This window comes from Lepisosteus platostomus, chromosome 11, assembly GCF_059453375.1.
Source record: "Lepisosteus platostomus isolate fLepPlt1 chromosome 11, fLepPlt1.hap1, whole genome shotgun sequence".
Lineage (NCBI taxonomy): Eukaryota > Metazoa > Chordata > Actinopteri > Semionotiformes > Lepisosteidae > Lepisosteus > Lepisosteus platostomus.
In genome coordinates, this window is record NC_142621.1 from 11,783,424 (window position 1) to 11,807,698 (window position 24,275).

At 34.7% G+C, this 24,275-nt stretch overlaps 2 protein-coding genes across 4 annotated transcripts in view; both read right to left on the bottom strand.

Moving 5' to 3' along the window:
* Positions 1–762: 762 nt before the first annotated feature.
* The window catches only part of crb1 (crumbs cell polarity complex component 1), a 35,619-nt gene continuing 12,106 nt past the window's right edge, over positions 763–24,275 (bottom strand). For 2 of the 3 annotated variants that reach the window (XM_088598436.1, XM_088598438.1), the window contains 12 exons: positions 22,334–22,529; positions 21,800–21,939; positions 21,055–21,237; positions 18,300–19,238; positions 14,803–15,353; positions 13,378–13,543; positions 11,796–12,702; positions 10,680–10,721; positions 10,109–10,153; positions 9,130–9,258; positions 8,600–8,726; positions 763–2,033 (listed from right to left, as the gene is read on the bottom strand). In XM_088598436.1, coding sequence (XP_088454562.1) covers positions 1,815–2,033; positions 8,600–8,726; positions 9,130–9,258; positions 10,109–10,153; positions 10,680–10,721; positions 11,796–12,702; positions 13,378–13,543; positions 14,803–15,353; positions 18,300–19,238; positions 21,055–21,237; positions 21,800–21,939; positions 22,334–22,529 — 3,644 coding nt within the window. In that variant the 3' untranslated portion in view covers positions 763–1,814. The remainder of the gene's footprint in view (positions 2,034–8,599; positions 8,727–9,129; positions 9,259–10,108; positions 10,154–10,679; positions 10,722–11,795; positions 12,703–13,377; positions 13,544–14,802; positions 15,354–18,299; positions 19,239–21,054; positions 21,238–21,799; positions 21,940–22,333; positions 22,530–24,275) is intronic. The other variant, XM_088598437.1, reaches the window with a different exon arrangement.
* On the bottom strand, positions 2,033–4,933 carry LOC148651999 (protein crumbs homolog 3-like). Its single transcript, XM_088598441.1, has 3 exons — positions 4,421–4,933; positions 3,779–3,819; positions 2,033–3,269 (listed from the first exon to the last, which is right to left on the bottom strand). Exons 1-3 carry the CDS (start codon positions 4,530–4,532, stop codon positions 3,045–3,047), a joined length of 378 nt encoding a protein of 125 aa, XP_088454567.1. The 5' UTR covers positions 4,533–4,933; the 3' UTR covers positions 2,033–3,044.

Below are 24,275 nucleotides of genomic sequence, written 5' to 3' on the forward strand. Positions count from 1 at the left end.
TTAGATGACAAAAATCGTAAATATCTACATTTAAAACAAATATTTAAAATATGTAACTTATAAACATTAAAAAGAAGCAAGACTGTATAACAATGCTGTCATTATCACAGTGTAAAGAGGTGTCTGCCTCGAATTATATTTATCCAAAAATTGAAAAAAAAAATATCTTAATGGTTGATTTTCACATTTAGTAGCTATTATTATGATAACAGTGCACATTTCAAAACCTTATAACATTTGATGTAACAAAAGGATTTTAAAAATACAATACTTCTTGGCATTACATGAAGTTGTTTATTACATGCAAAAAAGTGTATTGAAATTTGGCTTTATTCAGACTATAATATCAGTGCAGGTTCATTGATTTAACAATATTTGTGAAACATGCTGCACATCATCACTTCGTCACAAGCAATGAGAGTATGTGGTTTATAATCCTTAAGACTGACCACAGACTTGGTTATATCATTTAAACCAACTGTGTTAAATGGGGCATACAGTGTATGGTGAAACCATACCTTATTATGATAGCTTCCAGTAATGAAATATTTGTGAACAAACATTTTTAATTGTGAAAAAGAATTTTTTTGTGTACTATGATTTCTTCTATACTACAAGTAAGTAGTATTTGTTTTTCAAATAATATGTATTATACTTTTCATCTTATGTTAAAGTATGTTAAAGTATGCTGTTCCACAATGCTGAAATCATATAAAAAAATCTATTTTCCAACAGTTTAGAAAATGTATATTGTGACAGTCAGGTCTTTAAGTATTTATTTTTTGTAAAAAAAGCATACAGCCTCCTTTTTTCAGCATAAATAACACAACAAACTGTTCACATTAGGCAAACACGAGACAATAAATTAAAGGGCAGTTAACATTGAAAGTAATATTACACTGACAATTACTCCACTTAATCTTTGCTAGGAAAGTAGAAAATTAAATAAAACAGACATACAGTAACTAATGTCATACATTAAGACAGGGACCCAAAGCATTTCTTTTTTCTGTGGACGTAAGATGGAAATTGCTACAGTGTGCAAGGGATAAAATTGACAATTTAGGACACATACATCTTTTTAATTTGAAATTGGCATTTTTTTATTCTACACCCAATTTGGAGTTGTTTGTGTTTTAGGACTTGGCTCTTTGGTAGTGCCCCTATACCGTCTTGGGAGAGAATAAGAAATACAGGCGTGCTTCTTTAACATGCCCACCTGCAATGCCCATTTGTCTTTTGACATATTGCAGGCTCCACAGAGCCCGAAAGTGAGTTAGAGCTGATCGATGGAGTGGTATGATATCACCACACGCTCCTAGGCACCTGAAAGGTTGAGAGACCTCTGGCAGTGTCTTGGTTGGTTGATCCAAGCTCACTCTAGCAATGGCTGGATCACCTGCTCAAGAGACTTTCTTTGTTGAGCTACTCCGGACACCCTTTTTAGTTAGCAGCTTTGGTCGATTGTCTTTTTTGTATGAATTGCAACTTTGGACAGTAAAGATAAAAAAAACTCAGTAACGTATTATACTACATCCATTGTATATTCATACTATTTCTTTTTTTTTACTTCTTCTCATACTTAGGGTCAGTCTTTGATCAGTTTTTTTAAACATCTTTGCAGGTAAGTTCCTTTTTAAAGGTGTTCAAGCCAGGCTCTCTTGTTTCACTTTTTAAATAGGTAAAACAAGTAAAATCTGTTCTGAGAGGCTATTGATGGGTTGAATGGAAAATTCCACAATGTATAACTGATGAAGACAAGTGCAATTAACCCGCATCCTGGCGGGAAACAAAGAACAGTTTTTAAGGGGGAGTTAAATAAGTCTTTCCATGGGTGGAGGCTGGACCATATTCCACATCTCCAAGCGTGATCCCTCCTTCTCTTGCCTGCTGGGGCTGTAAGTACCATGGGTGGCTCTCCTGTTCATGGCAACAATGAAGGCTGTGGTGGCCAGGAAGAGGGCCAGCAGTAGGGCCACTGAGACCAAACATATGGAGAGCAGGAGTTCAGAAGTCATGCTGTCTGTATTCAACTAGAAGATGTTAGAAAATCAGTCATGGTGAATATTTTGAACTGCTAGATACAGCCCCCAAATTGAAGCTGCTAAGATATAAAATCAGATATAGCATTATCCTTGATTCCTGACTGCAGCTTTAGAGAATCCCTTTGGTCTGATATCCAGAAATCTCAACTTCTGACTTAAGCAATTGTACAAGAAAGATGGAAACTATCTTGTGTTTGAATTTTAGAATTTTTATCATGGTTAGTTTAAATGAGTGCAGTGTGGACCAGGCTGTCTGAGCATTAGACCAAAAGTGAGATGGAAAGGTCAATCCTTTTTTTCTTTAACTCCAAATACTGCTGTAAGAAAAATTCCTTATTCGTTTCATTTTTCTTTTATATAAAACCATATGTTTTCATGCCAATTAAAAAAACTTTGTTCAAAACGTTGTTCAAAAATCAAGCAGGAAAATTGCATCCCAATACATACTGTAGATTGTAGTTCAGAGAAATGCCAATGTTCTAATAGAATTTGAACAATGGCAACATTTTGGGGTTTTTTTATATATAGATTTAATTTTGCAATGATTGGCAGATTAGTTATATTTTCTATACATCAAAGCAGAAAGCTTAATTGCCTAAGTAGGTTCCATATGTTCTATGTATCCAGTAATTTAATACAATAGTCCTGATTTTTATGTTATAAATCTAAAAAAGGAACAATTATCTATTTCAGCTATCATTCTTTATACGAACCATTTTTAAAGTTCTTTTTATAATTCTATCATGTTTAAAGTATAGTCCAGAATTTCAATGCTTTTTTAGGGTAGAGGGAAATAATGTGAAAAATACCTACAAACACATCTCTAGAGACGTATGTTATATTAACTCAGTTTTGACTTCTAGTTCTGTTGTTCCCTCTTTGTGTCATCTTGTTGAGTGTCTTTGTCACACTATATTTCTTGTACCTGGATTAACTTGATATTCCACAGGTAGCTTTTTAAGGGCACAAAGACCTGCTGGTCGGCTCCCTCACTGCTTCTTATATGAGGCGCTCCACAGGAGGCAACTTCATAGGGCAGCTTCCCTTGTCCGCTTGAGAACCAGCTTGTTCCAGACTCCTAGGGTTGAATGATCCCTCCATCTGCCGCTTCTCTCGGATTTTGATAATCGTAAAGACTAGCACGATTCCTATGGTTATCGCACCCAAAATGAGGCTAGGGGCAAGAACAGCGGCTAAGTGGAGTTTGTTTTGAGGAGTTTCACTCTGCGGAAAATCACACAAATGGATGTCAAAGATCTGCAGGATGATGCATATTCACTCTGTACAGTTTACAGAAATAGCCTACCAAAATCTTTTTTTGTATACATGGAATGCAAGCTGACAAACTGTGAGCAATCTTTAAAAAGGGTGTAAATTATGCTCAGTTCTTAAATATGAGAAAGTGTATCCTATAGTACTTATTCATAGTTTTCCCTTAAAGTTTTTGTCATTTAAAGTTTTTGGTAAGGCGTTTAAAGAATTGGAGGGTTTCAGTCCAGACGTTTTTAGATTTTTGTCTATATTTTATTTTGCAGTGACAGACTATTTACATTTTCTGTACATCAAAGCAAAAAAGCTAATTGCCAAACTAGGTTTTTGTTCCATAAATTATAGTTTGCTTTTTAATACAATGATCTTGTTTTTTACGCTGAAAAACTGCTAAAGGAATAATTACTGTATCTATTTGTGCTATCATTCTCGATATGAACTGTTTTATTTTTTAAAGCACTTACATCCGTAGTAAAGACTGGTGTTGTAGCAGTCTCGGTCTGTGCTGTTGAGAAATTATTGTTTGTAAAACACATTTATTAGTATTTTTAAAATCATTGTAAAAGTGTAGCATTAATTGTTGCATGAATGTCAGTTTCACAGTTTTGGAGGGTTTTTTTCTGAATAAATTGTTGAATATCACCATTAAGAGATTTTTTCCAGATTTAATATTAGACAAAATGATGATTGAAGTGAACTGCATTTATAGGTGCTGCTAAAAGATTTCCTTTTGTGTTTGTGTCTTCAGAATGTATGAACAGAAAGATATACTACCACATGTGAATTTATCATTTTCATTCTATGTTAAATAACATGACAAGGCAGTTACAGTGGAGGACCAGATACCTTCCATCATATCAACACTGCAAACACTGGAAGAGAATTACACCAGCAGCATAATAAATACTTAAAAATGTTTGCAATTCAAAATCTTTTAAAAATAGCACCTAACTATAAATTACGTTTCATTCATAAATAAATAATATTGATACCAATATTCAAAACAGTACATTGGGGACTATTGGAATAGTCAAAATCTTAATGTTACATTTGATGCTTAGTTGAACAAACAGTTATTTAGTTAGAATATATTATTATTCCATTACCTTCCAGAAATGAGAAGTTGAGCTTCAAAGTCAAAATCATATATGTTAGCCACTGGATCCTGGAGGTATTTCTTTCCCACAAGTTTTTTAACAGAGTCATGATATTCCTCATATAAAGGTTAAAATGTATTAGCTCCAAATACTCTTCAGTCTCTAGATGTACACCAGTGCGCTCCTGATTTTGAGTAGTGTTCTTTGTAGTGGAGTCTGCTGCATCTAGTTGTTTTAAAAGCCTCTATTTCCCTTAAATGTGCCACTTTTGCTGAATTGCATTTTTGGAGAAGCATGTGTCAGTTGTTTTTGCCAAAGATGCATTATTTGCATATTTTCAAGTGAAACACATTCACAGGTATCCAGTTTCACATTTCAAACATAGAAAAGCTTATCTCACTTCTGAATTCCCAAATACCCCAGCTGAATTCACAACAGACCTATATGTGTACCATAAGCTATTTTTTTTCTGAGAGCTTTTCTCAACATTTTTCAGATACTGTTCATAACAAAAGCACCAAAGGTGCCATCACAGACAGGAACAGACTACAAGGAATTTATTCTGTGAGACAAAGGCACAAGTAAATGCAGGCTCTCTCTGTAGGCTACACCATGGTCTCCTACTGTATAGATTTCTTTATATTATTCTATCTATATCTCAGCCACAGGAATCCATCTACTGTAGATTCCAGCGTAGAATCTTGTACATTCCATTCAAACTATCCTGCAACATACCCATATTATTCATCTCTTTTTGCACACTTTTGTATTGAAGTAGCAGTTTGTTTTGTCAATGCATAAAATGCAAGTCTTTCTCCTCTGTTTAGAGCAACTTGTTTGTAAAACAGCTGTCTTTAATGGTGACATTAAATATTTACAAAGCAACAATTTTGCTATTTCATACTGTGGCACACAAATGGTAATGATACCTTGCAGTGAGAAAATGTGTGTCTTCAGAGAGCACTTTTCCCAGAAGCAGGAGTTTATTTCACAATTAAAGCCATTGTGTACAGATCCTGAAGCTGTGCTAATTTATTCTTCAACAGTCAGGTTCAACCTGTTTTCAAAGGCTGAATAGCCAACTCAGATGTTTGCAAAGACACTGATTGTAATCTTGATTCCTACTTTTAAAAAAATGTATCTCTAATACTTTAAGGAACATTAGTTAATTAACAATAAGTTAATTGAGTTAATTGTATATTAGAATTTTTATTTTTGTTGAAAAATGTAAATGATTAAAATTGAAATTTCTGTAGAAGTGGAGAAAACATTTTCTCTCATATTTTGATTTGGGAAATCAACAATTATATTCTCTTATTAGAAAATTCAAATAGCTTTTAGTTAGTCCTTTTGTTTATTGGTCTTCTGTTTACACACACACATATATATATATATTGCATAATAAATATGTACTGTATATATTTATTCCATAAAGTATTAAAGTAGTGTGAAATGGAAAGGACCAGGTTTGGACACTGTCCAGACTTCAGTCTATATTACCCGTAACATGAAAAAACAGAATGCATAACGTTATTTTTTATTTTATTCATTAAAATGAATAAAAACTCCAAAAGTTAATAATAGTTTTTCAGAACAATTTAGAATTATTTATAGTCTTTTCCTGATACTTTATCAAGTAATGCAATAATAAATAATATTACCATATAAAACTACTGAATAGTAGGAATGGTATTTGAGCTTCTTGAATTCAAGAAAACAAAGTAAAACAACTAATTTTACTTAAACAGATTCTTGATGTTTTAGAATCTGTGTTTGGCTTCAAAGAAATGCCATTGAAAACTGCATTTTGCTTATGGACTATAATTAAAAAACATGGCACTATAATATACAGTACCTACAAGCACACAATGGTAACATTATCATCTAAAGCAAAATGGATGTTGTTGCTGTGTAGACTGACTAGTGCTGATTAAACATTTGATGAAGTCTGGAATATCAGCAGTGCTGAGTATAACTTTTGAAAGACAAGCAGACAGAAAAGGAAAAAAATAGGAACAAAAAGATAGGAATAATATTTATTCAATGACCAACACTGACAAGATAAGTGATGGAACAAGAACAAGACAGGAAACAGAAAAGAAAAGAGCATTTCTGCTCCACACATATATATATATACAGTAACAAATGCAGAAACACATTTAATGTACTGAAGATGTTTATGAAGACAGTACAGTATATGACAAAAGGATGTGATACCAGAGGTGTTTTCCTTATCCTTTAAAGAATGAAACACACCTGACCTTAGTAAGCCTGTTAATTGCAGGTTTGATTGGTACTGTAGGTTTACATAATGATTCATGTAATTGCCTAGCTAATGTTGATTGATTTCATATTGTCCCTTGGTTATTTATCTCTGTCTTTTCTAGACTTGTCGTAGTTTGTTGAGTTGCCAAACCTTGCTTCCACTTGGAGACAGTCTAGCCAACAATTATTTTTGTTTATTGCTCTAATTCATAGGCATGAGCTAAGCACATTCTCAGCTGTACAGTAAATCCACACTTTTAAAACCCTCATTTACGGAAGCCTAATGAATATTTACAGTACAATGTAATGTTTGTGTTTTTGGGGAAAAAAAAAACTAAATCATTTCCAGCAATTACCTTTATTACCTTCATATTAAGCCTCAGATCATTTATTAAAACTGTAGGACAGTTTTGTCTAAAAACTAATTGGATGCATAATAATTTAAATACTAGTGTAAGTAATATTTATTTAGAACCAAGGAATTTTCAGGAGTATTTGGAGGCTCCCTTGAGAAAGTTTACCATGATAAAATGCATAGGATTTGCATTTTTCTCATACTGACACCAGTCATCTACTTCCAACGTTTTAACGTGTTTTCTGTGATTTTGTTGGTCCTTACCATTTATCGCTCCTCTTTTACAATTCATACCACAGTAAACTTTTCTAAGAGTTCACATCTCACCATTGCTCATTACTGCCTTCCGACCCATCGATCCACAAAATTGACCATATTTGGTATGATTATTAGAACTGTAGCAGAAGTGTCTGATTGGTTTGCTGCACAACTGAAAATTTTTTTTTAGAAACACAGCAAGTATTCACACAAAATGTTAAATAAACTTTATCTTCTTTTTATCATGAAGTTGAATAAATTTTTTTTATGCTTTCTAAGTTCAGATAGGTCATTAATAGCCATGATAAAAATCCTAGTTTATAAATATATTGTCTATTTTTTATGATATATAATACAGGTACTTTTATATCATATAAATACATAATAAAGAAAAGTATCATACTTTAAGGCACAAAAGCCTCTTTTATCATAATGTGTTATATTTCTACAACATGATACCTGAGTAAATGTTAGAGAAGCCATCCAAGTTATGACTTTTTTAAATGAGGTTTAAAAAATACACGGAAAGGTATTTAAATATAGAACAACATTAACAATATTCTGTCTGCATTGTAATTCCCTGTTTTTCTAAACCCATTGATTATAATGAAGAATGAAGTGATTATTATTCAAGAAATTGCATTAGAAATAACTAAAAAAAATCCATAAAAAATGTTTTATCTGTACTCCTTTGGAATTAAACTAGGAATGTTGGGTTATTTTATCTTTTACTGAAAAGGGAATAAAAATCCTTAAAATATAAAAATAAAAGAAGTATCTTACGACAAGACTTTGGGTAAATGCCTGTCAGTAGTATCATACTGTCTGTACATTTTCTGCGCAAAAAGAAAGGAACAGTCTTCAAAAATAAGACAACTGATTAATCTTTACACCCTGACATGAAGACACTTTTATTAACTTTAAAGTGAATTTAAAGATTCACTTTAAAATCTAGTTATGAGAAAATATATAATTTTGATTCTTCACTCATAATAAATGTGCTCACACTTCCCCATATTCAGTAAAGCTTGAATTGAATTGTATTATTGGTTGTGACCTCAAAAATATATGCATAGTATCAATAGAGCAAGATCTTTTGTTACTATATATTATTCTAGATGTTCTAGTGGACATCACTGGACATTACTTTCCTGGAGGCACAATAGGATGAAAAAAAAACCTTGCCATCAGTCCTCCACTGCCCCCCACTCCACTTCTGGATCATCATCCAGTCTCAGAATGACATAAGAGAGGAGCTGGAAGAGATTCTGCCAGAGCAACATAGACACATAAAAGGAAATGTCGCTTACATCAACCTCGCAGCGCTCTCCAGCATAGCTCACATTACAGATACACTGGTAGCTGTTAAGCATGTTCCGACAGAAGCCTCCATTTAGGCAGGGGTTAGACTTGCACTCATCAACGTCTATTTCACACCTGAAACAGAAATGTAGCACTGGTATGAATACCCTGCCAATACAGTAGCTGTCAGTTCAAAATGTTTTCAATTGCATCTACAGGAACTTTCTGAAGCTGAGGACGTCTTTAAGAGTTGAGTGTTTCTAATATACAGTAAGTCTAATGACAATTAACATTAGGATCGGGAAATATAAATCACATATGAAATATCACCCTCTTATTTGAAGCATTTCTTATGTTTTAATCTTCATCACTGGGGTGTTCGATAAATATCTAAATGGTAGCCATATTTTCTGTACATACTAAAAGTCATTGAGTGCCAAGTACTGTAATTGAAGATTGTTTTGACAACATGAGGAATATGTACTGTACATTGCTCTCCAGAACATACAGATAACAGTAGCAAAGAGAAGATTCTCACCAGTCACCAGCGAAACCTGACTGGCAATTACATCTGCTGCTTTCTCCTGCATCTGTGCAGTTTCCTCCATTGAAACAGGTATAGTTCCTTCGACTGTTTCTGCAGATTGAGACTGGTAGCATTGGATATCTAAAAATGCAAACATATTCTATTAAATTCCTAAACAAAGAGGAATATCTCCTGTTATACCAAGTGAGTTCTCAATTTTATTATCCATGAGAGCTACAGAATATCACATGATGACTCAAAATGGTGGTAAAATGACAATGCTAACGACTCCGAACATTAAAAACATAAAGCATACAGTAGAATCAAACTATTGTAAGGAATTGTAAGTTTGTACATTTTTACATATAAGGTAGCCCAGATCAAAATTATAGTTGTTGCAAGTAGGTTATAATCACTGAAAGAAAATACAAATTTCCTAAATATTCTACTAACAGAGAAGTCTTTAACTTATTTTATGGAAGTACTATATAATTTATGAAAAGGGGGAATCATCTGAGGACTGTTCAGAAAAAAAAACAGGCGTTTCTACATTCTGTGCTATATGTTTGTACTTAATGATGTGAAAAAAAATCATTAAAGTATTAAAAGTGTATTTCAAACTAGAAGCCAAACAGCATTTGATTTTTTTGTATGAAAGAAGGTATTTTTTTGGGAAATAGGTAATGTAGGACAGTATATAAATTGAAAGACTAGAAGTCATAGTTTGATCAAACCAAGAAGAAATAGCTACACAATGCAATCAAGAAATGCAGTGGGCAGCATCAGTGCTACAATCTCAGCAGCTAATGAACCGTATACTGTATTGTAGGTGCCATTTCTTTCAATAGAAATAGCAGGGATCAAATCATACACCTGGACATTGTCAGAGCCTTGCGCCATCCAACTGAATTACCCAGCCCCAAAGCAAAACAGAAATTTCTAGACTTTAATTAATATGGAGGATAAATAAAGGTTAGAAAATGGAACATACATTCTTACCACTGGAACAGAAGTTGCTTCCGGCAAAGGATACATACTGTGAGGGATAGATATAAAAAGATGTGAACCAACTACTGTGCTTAAAAGTGTGTAGACAGTACCCTGCTAGAAAAGTACATAAACACAAAGTTTATCTTAATAATCCTGAGATCACCTGGATTTTAAAAGAGATGGGGTTAAAGAAATTACAAATTTGCTGTGGTAATTTTATTCTCAACAAATTTCAACTGGAAAATTGCATTAAGCCTTCACCGTATTTCTGGAAGGGTACTGAAACATGTTAGATTATTTTTTTGTCTTAATGGATGTTTTTCTTTTAAAAAACACAATTCCATCAAGGCAAAGATTTCAACAACAAAGGGATGAAGAGGGAAATGGGGATGAATAGTCCACAGGGATAAACATACATAAAAATACCAAATTGTATGTCAATGACCTAAATCCAAACTGAGTTCCCAGATAAAGAAAATTTTAAATAGTCTGCCTTGAGTGTTCTTTCCATTTTGGGACCAAATAATTAAATGTTGGGAAACATTGGTTTTGGTTTTTAAGATATAACTTACCGAGTCTCAGGCAGGTACCATGAAACCTTTTCAATTTTCACACTTAAGAAAGAAAAAAGTATGTTTTATAAAAAATGGGCACTACTTAAAAACAAACATTTTATAAACAGTTCTTATACATAAGGGATCTAAGTTATGCCTTACAGCTCTATAAGACAGGTTCATAAATTTCATTCCTTTCATAATTTGTGATGAAGCAGCGCTGGATATTACGATAAGGTACTATAGGTGATCCCAAGGCACTGCTGCCAGGCATACTGCAGATCCAAGGAAAAGAAATATTGGTTGCTAGGAAGTTATGAAGAACATTCCCAGTGGTATTAGCTATGACATGTGAAAGAGTTGTGAAACTTGTTTTAGAAAAGCAAATAAGAATAAAAATAAAGTTTTAGCTTTTCCCATTTCTAACATAAATCGAACATTTTGCTTCTGAAATGATTGCTTGGATTTTATGCTTTTGTTATTCAAATCCCATAATGTTTAGGACAGGCTAATCAAAAATGGCTACAGTGTAATCTAATTTTAATGTGTGACAAAAATGAAAATAGTGAAATAGTGTAACAGGAAATTGTCCTTACAAATCCTTGTAAGATATTAAACATAACTTAGGTTTAATAACATAGTCTCATTTTTTTTTCATTTAATGGCTCAAAAGAAGATGGTAGCTGCACTGTTCTTTATATTATTTCTGCCCTTTACCAGAAAACAACATCTGTGCGTTTGCATACTAAAGCAGAGACTACATAATAAACCTGAAATGATTCTTTCATAGAACAAGGAATTTGAGAAAATGACTAAAATATCCTATAAAAAGTAGACAAGCTCTGTGTACTGGAAAAATGTTGAGTTCCACGGATCACAATAACAAAACAGTATATTGATCAGGATGCACAAGTTGAAGTTATAAAGATGAATGTAATGCATTCCTACTACTACGACGTATATATTTCCATGAAATTGAAATTTGAAAGTTATTCTTCGGTTTTTCACTAACAATTGTCCTGAGTGTCCCAGGTTTGTTGGGTGGTGAGATAAAACAGAACTTTATGGAAAAGAATGGTTTTATTTAGTAATGTTGCATGCTGGTGAATAATATGACTCAGTTTACATACTTACTCACACTGGGATCCAGTTGCATTTTGAGGACATAAACAGAAATATCTGTTGATTCCGTCAAGGCAGGTGGCTCCATTACCACACTGGTGGTTTTTGCATTCATCTCTCTCCAGTTCACAGTTTCTCCCAGTGTAGCCTGGGTCACATTTGCATTCATAAGCCAACGTTCTATCAGTGCAATTGCCATGAATACAGGGGTTGGATGCACAGTTATCAATGTTAATTTCACACTTCAGTCCAGTCCAGCCAGGGGGGCATGTGCAATTATAGTCGTTGAAAAGATCCTTACAGCTGCCTCCATTCAAGCAAGGGCTGGGTGCACAGACGTTAGCTCCAGAACAGCCAAGTATAGCTGGTTTAGCAGACGTTTTAATGAACTGTTCCTGCTGATATCTGGGAAGATGAGTCTCTGTGTTTCCAAAGTATGATAATGAAATGCTACTAATTTCAATGGTACTGAGGCACCCAGCTAGATTGCCTCCCATGTCAGGACCTAAACTACCCACGAAAATGTTTGTTTCCTCCTTGAGAAAATTCAAGTTTCCAGCAGCAACGTTTGTGGAAGATGGTTCTTCTGTATTATCCAACACCATGACCCATTCTGAGGATTCTGATTTGGGTGTTAGCATAGAAAACATCACTTTATGCCATTGCCCATCATTGATTGGCATCTTGCTCTTCATGCTTAACGTAAGAAAACTATTTCCACTGACTAACTCAAACAGCAAGTGTGAATCTTGGATAGAGATTGTAACGAACTCTGGACCTTTTTCTGCGTGGAGAATGACAGCTTCATGTTTCCTTGTTCGTAGACTGAAGGTTATGTTGGTGAGATCGCAGAAAATTTTACCATTACCTTTGTAGGACAGTGCGCTGCTGTCATCACGAAATGTCACATTGCAAATACCTGAGTACAAACACAAAAAAGATATATTACATTGGTCCATATTTCTTATACATTCTGAGGTGTACATCCAGGTATGTCTTATACCTGGGTTTTGGCAAGAACATATACTTTCTCAGTGCTAGCCACATGTACAAAGAAATATTGTTATGGGGATTAGAGAGAACTTTGATGATAATATCATTCTTGTCTTTTCATGAAGACCTTTCCAAGTGACTAAAGTATCTATATCATTAATCCCAAAGAGTTAATCTATTTTAATCCAAACCAATATCAAGAACATGTACACATGTTTTAATTCCCATTACCTCTTTAATAAGATCTGATTCAGTCAGCTGTAGTGAATTAAACACTTCCAAACCTAGACCTGTACATACAGTATGCACTGTAATTAAGGTTAAAATAGTACATTCTCATCTCAGTCTGTGCCCTAGTTGTGATGCACAGTACACGTGAATAAATTAGATAATCATAACACTGAAAAGGTTTTGTATTTATACCTAAATATTTATATCTATATTTTGCAAAACATCTTAGTGTCAGGTCTTAGTCAATCTGTCTCCCATACAATACATAGCCATCCTCATTTCAGCTCATTGTTTTGCCATTATTGTGAGAAGAAAAACAATGGGGATTATACTTGTACTCGTGCAAATGAGTTGAGTTAACGGAGCTTACATTCAAACCCTTTGAGGCGAGGCTGACAGACAGCTTCTGCAGGACAGGGACTGAGCTCACACCACTGGACCTCTTCACATGTCCTTCCTGCTGTACTAGGAGGACAGGTGCATGTGAAATCATCCCACATGGCATAGCACACTCCACCATTCTGGCATGGGTTTGTCTGAGAAGGACAAAAACTCAGTGTTATGGAAGTACTCCTGCCATGAAAGCCTATTGACTACAAAATGTGCATTCTGTAGGAAAGAATAAAATGTCTTGATTGCTTAATAATAATAGCAGCCTGCCCAATAATAATAACAATAATAATTGCTTACACTTATATAGCGCTTTTCTGGACACTCCACTCAAAGCGCTTTACAGGTAATGGGGACTCCCCTCCACCACCACCAATGTGCAGCTGGATGATGCGACGGCAGCCATAGTGCGCCAGAACGCTTACCACACATCAGCTATTAGTGGGGAGGAGAGCAGAGAGTAATGAACCCAATTCATAGATGGGGATTATTAGGAGGCCATGATTGGTAAGGGCCAATGGGAAATTTGGCCAGGACGCCGGGGTTACACCCCTACTCTTTTCGAGAAACGCCCTGGGATTTTTAATGACCACGGAGAGTCAGGACCTCGGTTTTACGTCTCACCCGAAGGACGGCACCTGTTTACAGTATAGTGTCTTCATCACTATACTGGGGCATTAGGACCCACGTGGACCACAGGGTGAGCGCCCCCTGCTGGCCCCACTAATACCTCTTCCAGCAGCAACCTTAGTTTTTCCCAGGAGGTCTCACATCCTGGTACTGACCAGGCTCACACCTGCTTAGCTTCAGTAGGTCACCAGTTGTGAGTTGCAGGGTGATATGACTGCTTATAACAACAACAACAACAACAACAACAACAACAACAACAACAACAACAACAACAACAACAACAACAACAACAACAACAATAATAATAATAATGTATTTATATAGGGCCTTTAAGAGTGGATTATCAAATAACTTAATTTACCATTGCCTGTTGTTCATGAGAAACATCATTTGGTCACAGCAGCATAAAATTCAGATTTTGCTAAATGATACACATTTCTGTATCATGTATTACAGTGCATCATGCTTCCCATCCACTGTATTGTTTCCTTTGTAGACCATTTACAGCATTTGTGGAAACGGTTATATAGCAAGGTGTGTGAAACAGAACAGAGATCCCAAAATGCGATTCGTATATGTTCCACCTGCGAAAGCGATATGCCTGGCAAATGATTTTAAAATAAATTCTAGACCCATAAAATCTAAATGCATACATTCTAAATGAAATCTAAATAAATCATCTTTTGGGAAAACGCGGTCAGCTGATTTTGTTTTAGATTCATTTGTGCTGATTAAACCAGAGAGGATTAACAATAGAGACACCTTGCTGACTTACATCGCAAACGTTGTCACCTGAACAGCCACGGGTCACGTTCACAAGGCTTGTTATTCTGTAGGAACTTAGAGGAATTCCGATGGGGTAGAACTCGAGTCGCTTGGTGTTGATCCTCAAGTCCTGGATACATCCTTTGAAATAACCTCCAAAGGATGCAGGTATCCTTTTATTAGCCAAGCCACCAACATATACAAGATCTCCAAGCTGGACATTCACTGTATGGATGGAGGTGTAATTCAGCTTCTGTACAGACTGATAAAGTGCCATTTGGTTTTGTTCGATTTTAATGCTCAGTAAATGGAAGTGCCCATCACTTATGAAACGGTCTCCAGAGAGAGTCTCAAAGTCATTCACCCGGACATTTACTTTTCCATTTTCCAACCAGATCCTGAGGTAGTGGCTGGTGCTGTTTGTAAGAACAAGTAGTAATCCAGTATATCTTCGGGTACGAACAAACATTGAAATGGTGATGTTCTGCCCAGGACTGTCATCTATTGTGAAAAGAGCATAACCCTCCGAGTTATCACTGCCAAATCTGGCTGTGACATACTCTGTAGAGAACATAAGGAAGAGTTATTTCATTATGTACAAAGAAAAACACTTACTGTATGAAATGATAAAGCAGAGAATGTTAGCAAAACATTAATTAAAACACATATAACATGATATTATATGTTGTCAAGCTTTTTTTGAATATCAGGTAATCTACCTACAATACCAATTTGCATTGTTATGTAGAAGGGAAAGTTGCTGTAGTTTACGTTAAATCAGTAGAACACTGAACACTTATGACTGACTAATTTTTTCAGGAATTTTAATTTGGAAATGTGATCTTTTTAAACAGGTTGAAAAATTGATATTCTGGTTAACTCAAAGAGAGCTACTGTAGATGTCCAAGGCATACAGTTCCAAATATTGTCCCACATATTTGAAGCTTATTTTTTAAGAAAGCATTATTGTAAATATTTTAATATTAAGTTAGATGGGCAAACGAAAGACACATTTAAGATCTTTAACAACATATTCTGTGCTTGTAAAGTAGAATGCGAAAAAATGTGAGCCTTCTAAAATTTTGTTTGAGTCTTTCTCTGCTATAGAAGTTTGCATTATGGATTTTCTAATGTATGGAGACAATAGTTTTTTTGAGTTACATTGCTTGATCAGCAATTCATTTCTTCTTCTTTTATAATCAGGAATGGATACCTTGATGACCGGGTGATAACTTTGACTTTAGGTAAAAGAATCATCTTTAAAATTGTCTGACTTTTCCCACATCATAAAGCAGATGAGGGCTTTTAGCGTTACAAGGTCAAGAGAAGTTCTTAGTTCAATGCTGTGATAAAATATCTTATCCTTTGCTTAAATTACCCATTGCAGCTACTATGAAATGTATCTCTGTAGAAAATATAAGTTATGTATTGTATATCCATGACATTTAACCACGATCATTAAATATTATGTATTTGATAGTTTAGGGTTTTTAAACAACAAAAATTACATTGACATATACAGTATGTCATGACATTGACACTTCTCCAATTATGCTGATGTAAGGGGAAAAATCTAAAGATATGGAAATTCTTTTAATACTGCCTGTGTGCTTAAATTTCTCTTGTACTTAAAATCTACACAGTTAGAGACCTTAGCTGTTAACACAAATGCATTGAAAGTTATCTTCCAAGATCTTACTAAGATCTAGACTGCAACAGTCTGCGTGGGACATGTCAGACACAATCAGGAGCTACAGTATCTCTGTTGTTTGTTAGATACTCATATGTTCAACTCGAATTTTCCACTATGATTAAAACTTTGATAATTATTAATACATCTTACTTTGGGTGACACACAGCCAAGCTTGTCATTATGTACTACACATTGATCTGAGTGATCTAGACTTCGACCTATAATAATGCAAGTACTATATATATTTTAGCAAAACATCTTGATTAAAGATTTCATACTGTAGCTATTGCTCAAGGTTTCACAACCCACCAAGAATGTGAACCCATAACCTTCCCATTGTAAGTCTAGAACACTAACCACTACCCTAGCTTTATTAGATTACTTAAAAGTAGGTGCTACAGTAGCTGCTTTTAGCATGTCAATAAAGGTGATTTAATACTAAATATAGACTGAAGCATCTACATGTTATTGAAGGTATATAATGCATATGCTGTATATATAAAACCTGTATAAATATATAGTATTAAATAGCACATTAGAAACTATTAAGATAAATCGTAATTGTAATTGAACTATATAGTATACTGTTTAATTATTTTCTTTGCCTTTAGGATTTGCAGATATTGGGTAAATGCTTTCCAACTACTATCCTGGAGGACTAAACAACTAAATTTCACATGAAGAATATCAAATTATCAATAGATCATTTAAATTGAAAGAAACATGCTATTAAGCTAGCAAAGGAGTTTCCAATGAGTATTTACAAGTATTTAATGGCTTTAACATATTAAAAGGATACTTGTGACTACTTAGCAATGAATTACTACCTTGGCTGTTAGCATAGCGTGAACCATTTGAGGAGGTGTTCTTTGTAACAAAGTCAAAAACCATCATTGAATCCAACCTTTCCTCCACCTGCCAGACACAAATGAATAATCCTTTTCTTGAAAGAGTTTTTTGTTTAGCAGATGTCACAGATGTTGGAAGGGACGCACCGTGGAATGGCAGGAGAGGGAAAAAGACCCTATGCATAGCGACGAGACGGGGGTTAGCCCTGGCTCAGCATTGAGGTTCAGATGTCCTGAGACCCGCCTAGCACCAGGTCGCTCCTGTACATGGCCTGAGGGCATAGGTTTCTATACGGCATTTCCTGAACAGCTGAGCCCGGGCTAACCCCCGTCTCGCCGCTACGCATAGGGTCTTTATTGCTCTCCTGCCATTCCACGGTTTGTCCCTTCAGACATCCGTGACACCAGAAATCTCACTTCCGCATAGTTAAATCCTGCTGTCACACATACAGTAATGTATCTTGTGATTGGCTGGTTGGCCAATTTTTGATTAAATCACAACAATTGTGCAATATTTTAAAATAGGTTGTTACAATGTTACTTAATGCTGATGGGTCAATCAGTGTCTTAGTATTACTGTAGGTATTGCTTGGGCGAAAAGGTAACAATTATAACTGCGCTAGGCTATTGATGTGGACCAATGATTGACCAATGAACCTACCGCATTCAAAAAAATTCAAAAAACGAAATTGATTCCTGCCTTTAATCTTTCCTAAAAAAGCAAGTCCCTTTCTCAGACAGGTCTAATATTTAACTGCATGCAAAGAAGACAAATGTGTCAAAATGTGCCAAAATGAGCTCACTGCAAAGTTGGTTGGTGCCCTTTGCACAATCATTAAGATAAATGACAGTAATCTTGGTAAAGACTTATGCAATGCAACTGTACCAATTTTAATGTTGTTGTAATGACAAAATGTTTTTACTTCTCAGGTTTATAAGCCTTTTATTTAGCTCTGATTGCCTTACCATTTGAACAGTTTTGTCCTTCGTAAGGTCTGTAGCATTCACAGTGGTAGTTCTGCCAAAGGTTGATGCAACGTCCTCTGTTCTGACAAGGATTTGCCACACATCTGTCCTTGCTGCTGCATCCAGGAATGACATTCACAGCTGTTGCATTAGATATGCTACTAGGGACAACCAGCTGGGAATCTACATACACATCTTGCAGACAGCCAATGAAGTAAAGCTGGGAATGAATGGCATCAATGGTCCCTGGCTTGTTTCCTTCCTCTTTGAGACCTCCAATAGACCTGTTCCAAAATGCAGATTCATGCTGGTAATGGAGGATTTCCAGGGTCACTTTTTGCTCACAGTCACGAATACAGGATCTGTCTGAGAGCACAATTCCAAACATTCTTCCTCCCAGAGTAGCCTGCACAGTGTGCCATTCACCATCTGTCACATTGTGAGGGAGCTCCAAAGAAGAGCTCAGTTCATTTGCCTTATGTATTATGAAATGCAAAAGGCCATTAACCAGCTCTAGTTGGATGACTATGTCCTCATTTCCCTGGTAAAATAGGAGAGCGTTTGGCAGGACGGTTTTAAAGCTTAGAGTAATGTTTATGGAGTCTTTTTGGAGATTTGTTCCAATATAAAAGTATCCATTTTCCTCAAAAGAGAAAGTTGTGGGTATCTCACACTTTGAGCCTGCATAGCCATTTGGACAAACACAGCTGTATTCATGTTGTTCATTCTTGAGGAAGGGAATGCAGGTGGCTTCATTTTGACAGTCATGGTTTTCACAGCCCATAAGAATGTCTGTACAGTTCTGCCCACCATACAAAGGTCCTTCCAAGCTTTGTTGTAAACAATGGCAAACATAACTCCCAACTGTATTTTCACATTTAGCTCCATTTTGACAAGGATTCATAATGCATTCATTGATGTCCTCTTGACACAAGACACCTACAAATGAAGAAAAGAAATTATGAAAAGGAATTATGGATTTCAAGCATTATGAAGTTGTACTTAGACACTTCTAATAAACGTTATATAAGAATCAAAAACCAAAGCAATTCACAAACATGAACAGTACCAAATTCAAATAATGGAGTAGGATGCAGTGTTGAGTGTTACCGATATAAATTAGTGGCTACAATGGGGTATCAATAGCCTATTTATAGAGGAAAAAATTATTTGCAGTGTTTTAGTTGTACATTTGGTACAGCACACTTACAGTGGTAAAATATTTGCTCAGGTTTCTGGAAAGACAGTACATATGTGTACATATTTAAATCATGTTACATAAGCACTTGAGACATTGCCCTGTTGTAGCTGAGACGGAATTAAAACCAATTGACTGCAAAGCAGAAGATAGGATTTAGGAGATTAGCTTCTACATGCTCTTCTGCTGTAACACAAATAATGATTTTAGGGGAAATAGATTAATTTTGTGCATAATTGAGATTATATTGTTATGGTAGCATACTGTATACTGTATAACCAAATAATTATTTCAGACAAGTAGTCCTGCACACATTTATATTGGTTTCACTTGTGCCCTCAGAAAATTGTTGACTTTTGCGAGAGAGAGAAATCTGCACGTAACAAACGTCAGAGAAATCGGTCTGAGCCTTAAATATAAAAATCCTCTGATGAAATTGAAATCCTTTCATGAAATTGGGTTCTTGAGATAACTTTCAAAAGCCTCCACCTTAAAGAGGATCAGTTTAGTTAAACCTTGCATATTTTAAACAGTAATTATTTCATTATGTGGGACCCATCACGAAAAATCCAAAATAAAACAAATATTAGTTTTAAAACTAAAATTGTATTTTTCAAATCAGTTTTAAATGAAACATTTCTTCTGATAGCTTATTTTTTGATTATGTACTTTCTCTGAAATGTATCTCAGTAAAACACATGAAAGATCTAGTGCAAGAAAAAAAAGACTTTTGTACCTACCTGCCACATTAAGTTAGGAATATACTGTATACTGTATATATACTGTATATAAGTCCTTTTAAACTGACACATCAAAAGTAAAAAGTAACAAAATATCATCTTGAACACCAAAGTGATCATGAAAACAACACAGGGAGATCATTTAATAATGGTGACTGTCAAACACAAAATATCATACTAGAATTCAAATAAAGTAGAAATCTGCTCTCCAGACATTTTCATGGTAAAATGAAATAACTGTACCTGAAATGACAGAAAAAAAGATGGAAACCCAAGCTGTAGACACCACAATTGTTGCCATAACTTGTGATAATCGGCAAACGTCTGTTTCTTAAGGTGTATAGTGTCGAAATGAACAGAGTCTTGTAAATAGGCCTGCCATTCCCGTTGAAAGCTTCCACTGTATTACTATATTCACTTAGGTAGAATGCTGCAGCTCACTGACTAGCACTGCATTTTCTTCAAGCCAGATCAGTAGGCTTAAGATAATACACTTTAACCGTCTTAAAGAGTGACTGCTTGCCATTTTTAGGCAAGTGAAGCCAAGAGAATTTTAAGTTTCCAGGAAATGAAAAGGAAAATGGATTTAATTGTCAGACAGATGGATATCTGAAGGTGTTCCCTTTCAAATAATATGTATTTGTGTTAACTGTTGATAAATACACAGAAATTATAGGAACTTATTCACTAATGCTTTACAGTATATCCCTTTTTTTTTCTTAATTAAGCTTAATTACCTTTGAATGTACATCAATACCTGAATTTCAATCTATTGTTATAATGAGGGTTTTGTTTGCTTGTGTTATTTGTTGTTTACCTTTAAAACCTTGTTGGCATCGGCAGACAAATCCAGCAGCATGCTGGTAGTCAAACTGTACAGGAAGTTCTGGGATGGTGCCATACAGTTCCTTCCAGGAGAACTCGATACACTCACCCCCAGAGAGGCAGGGGTCACTGTCACATTCCTTTAAGTCCAGCTCACAGTTGGTACCTGAGAATCCTTATAAACACAAACGCACACAGAAATTAAACCTACTTAAAGAAACAGTACTTCAGCGTTTTCAGCACCATTATTATTATTATGATTATTATGATTATTATGATTATGATTATTATTATTATTATTATTATTATTATTATTATTATTATTATTATTATTATTATTATTCTGATGTATATACATATTGTGTACATTATCTACCTTAGTTTTTTATTCATTTAAACAAATTGCATATATAGTATATTTGACTTGGGCCCCTCAAAATAACATTTTCAAACAGCCCCACTCAATCAGCAGGTTTACAGAACCTAATTGCTCTTTATTCTGCACATATTTTTCTAGGACTGTTTAACTTTGGCAACACAGCAAATTCTTTTAGCAGATGGGAGGGTCTCTGCTTGTTTCATATCGTTACTGTGCCTTTGAAACTTCCAGTATGTAGTTATCCCCAAAGATCCAGGAGAGTGCCTGTCACCATACAGCAAAAGTAAACCTAAGGTCTGTCTCATAGAAACCTGTTGTCCAAGGTTATAGATTAGATAATTAAGTTTAGAAAGTCTACCTGGCCAGCAAAAACACTTGTAGTTCCCATGGTCTTCCTCACATGAGGCATTGTTGAGACAAGGTTTTGATAGGCAGAGTGGAACTGGGATTTCACAGTGCAGGCCCATGAAACCAGTTTTGGAACATTCACAGCTGTAACTGAATCAAGGATTTTACATTTATTAATTGATTTCCACACTTTTTTTATAGAGTAGTTTGATGCTAAATAAAAAAGAACATTTTACTTTTTGTTACCAAAGTAATATTTTTAAAAATGTATCTTACCTGTGAGAGTGTTTACACTACCGTGCATAAATAAAGCTTCAGGACCAGTTTAAACTGTGCTTACCTGTTGCTTTGTACTAAGAGCATTATTGGTATTACTGGTAAGCATGTCAAACTTTGTATGTATTATAGGGGTTTCAGTGAACTAATTGTATTTAAAAATGTAATGTCTATGGCTTGGGTGAAACAGAAGTTACAAAGCCAGTCTGTATAAAACATTCTCAATTTTCAATTTGAATTCTGAGTTAGAATTAAAGAAAAAACTTACCCATTTACTTCATCTACACATTGTGCCCCATTTTGACATGGCTGACTTCTGCAGTCATCAATGTTGATTTCGCACAGATCTCCCTGGAAACCTGGGGTACACGTGCAGGAATAACCATCCTGGTAGTCATGGCAACGTGCCCTATTAAAACACGGCTCTGATTGACATTCGTTGATTTCCAGCTCACAGCTGGTACCTGGAAAATCAAAGCACATCAGAAGTATTTGAGAGTATCAGTACCTTTATCTGTGTTCCATTACCAAAATACTCTTTGCCATCTGGAATGAAAGAAAATCAAAAGTTTGCTACAAAATGTAATGTTCACGCATTAAAATGTGATACTTTCTGTAACGTTGATAGTTTTGTATTGCATGATCTTTTGTAAACATTTAGGACATTCATCATGCAGTATATGTGCATGTGCAGGTCCTTCAAGAAGAGACTGATATTTTTTCATATTGATAGATTTTTAAAACTGACAGAAATTCTCTGTTAAGGGTGGAAATGGCTCCACTGCATCATGAAAGATTTAAAATTATATTTTAAAATTCTTAGAACTTGGCCACCTTATTCTGAATCTGAATCCCTCTGATGGTGTTTTATTTAAGAACAGCTTAGAAATCCAGGCTCAAAAAATAAAAGAAGTGAGTAAAAATTATGGCAAGTTTTAAAATAAAAAATGCGAATGTGAACCTTTGAATGCAAAAGCCTAATTGCTGTGTGTCAATAAATACACACGAATTAAGACTGCAGATAAAAGCAACATACTTTTTAGTATTTGTCAATGTCCTCTTTTACAAAATGGATGAAAGGGATAAAAATAGCAACCGCAATTACAACAACTATGTGTGAAATGAAGATGAGAAGTGTAGAATTTAAAAGATTCATAAAAATATGCAATTCATTACTAGTTATTCATACTAGAAACAGAGTATTAGAATAATTAACACCATCAAAAGTTTAACACAGAAGATTTCAAGGCATTTCATTTGTTTCAAATGCAAGAGATTGAAAGAGTCAAATCAAAGCAATACGTTAAGCAATAACTAAACAGATACACTGTCATAATTAAAAATTAAGGGGAAACAATTTAGAATGGAAACAAGGAGACTTTTTTTAAAGAGTTGACACTGCGGAACCAGTTTCTCTAACAACTTACTGTAGGTTGATACTGGAATCCTTTATGATGTTGCTGGACTATTTTAGGGTCCGTTAAAGACTAGAAATTAAACAAGATTGAGAGACTGTAAGTTAACTTATGTAAATTGTTTGGTCTTAAACTTTTCTGAATATTGTTTTGTTATAATGTAAGTTGACAACTTTCTGTTGTTTTTCAGAAAATTAAATCAAATTCAATCAAAGGTTTTAATCATCCAAACATATGTACCTATTTTTAGAGTATTTTATTCCAGTAAGTAAACACCAAAGTATAAAAACATATGTTAATGTTTTTATTCTCTTTGTGATGGCTTCCCCATACTACTGAACAGATGCTTCAATCTCATAAACTTCATGATAGACTAGAAGAATTATCTATTCAACCTTCTTTTGGCATAGATTTTCCAATAGGTCATAATTTTAATATTTTTTTCTCTACATTCATGTTTTCAAAGGTGTGCTACACTATATTAAGACTAGACTAAGTATGCTGTGGGAAACATAAGTGACAGAGTAGCCACTAGATGGAAGCACTCGTTTATTGTTAACAACAGCTGGGCCATTATATTTGCAGTGTCTTTTTTTCCATTATTGTAGTAATATTCCTTCTATATCAAGCGATATTGTTTCTTTTTAAATAATCAAATTTTGAATTTTCAATTATAGGATTCGTTTATTACATAAGTTTCAATTTTATTCAGGGGGTGTATATATGTTTAGAGCTCTACACTGTTTTAAGCATACATAAACATAATGTACTGTATAATGCACAACACAGCATAAT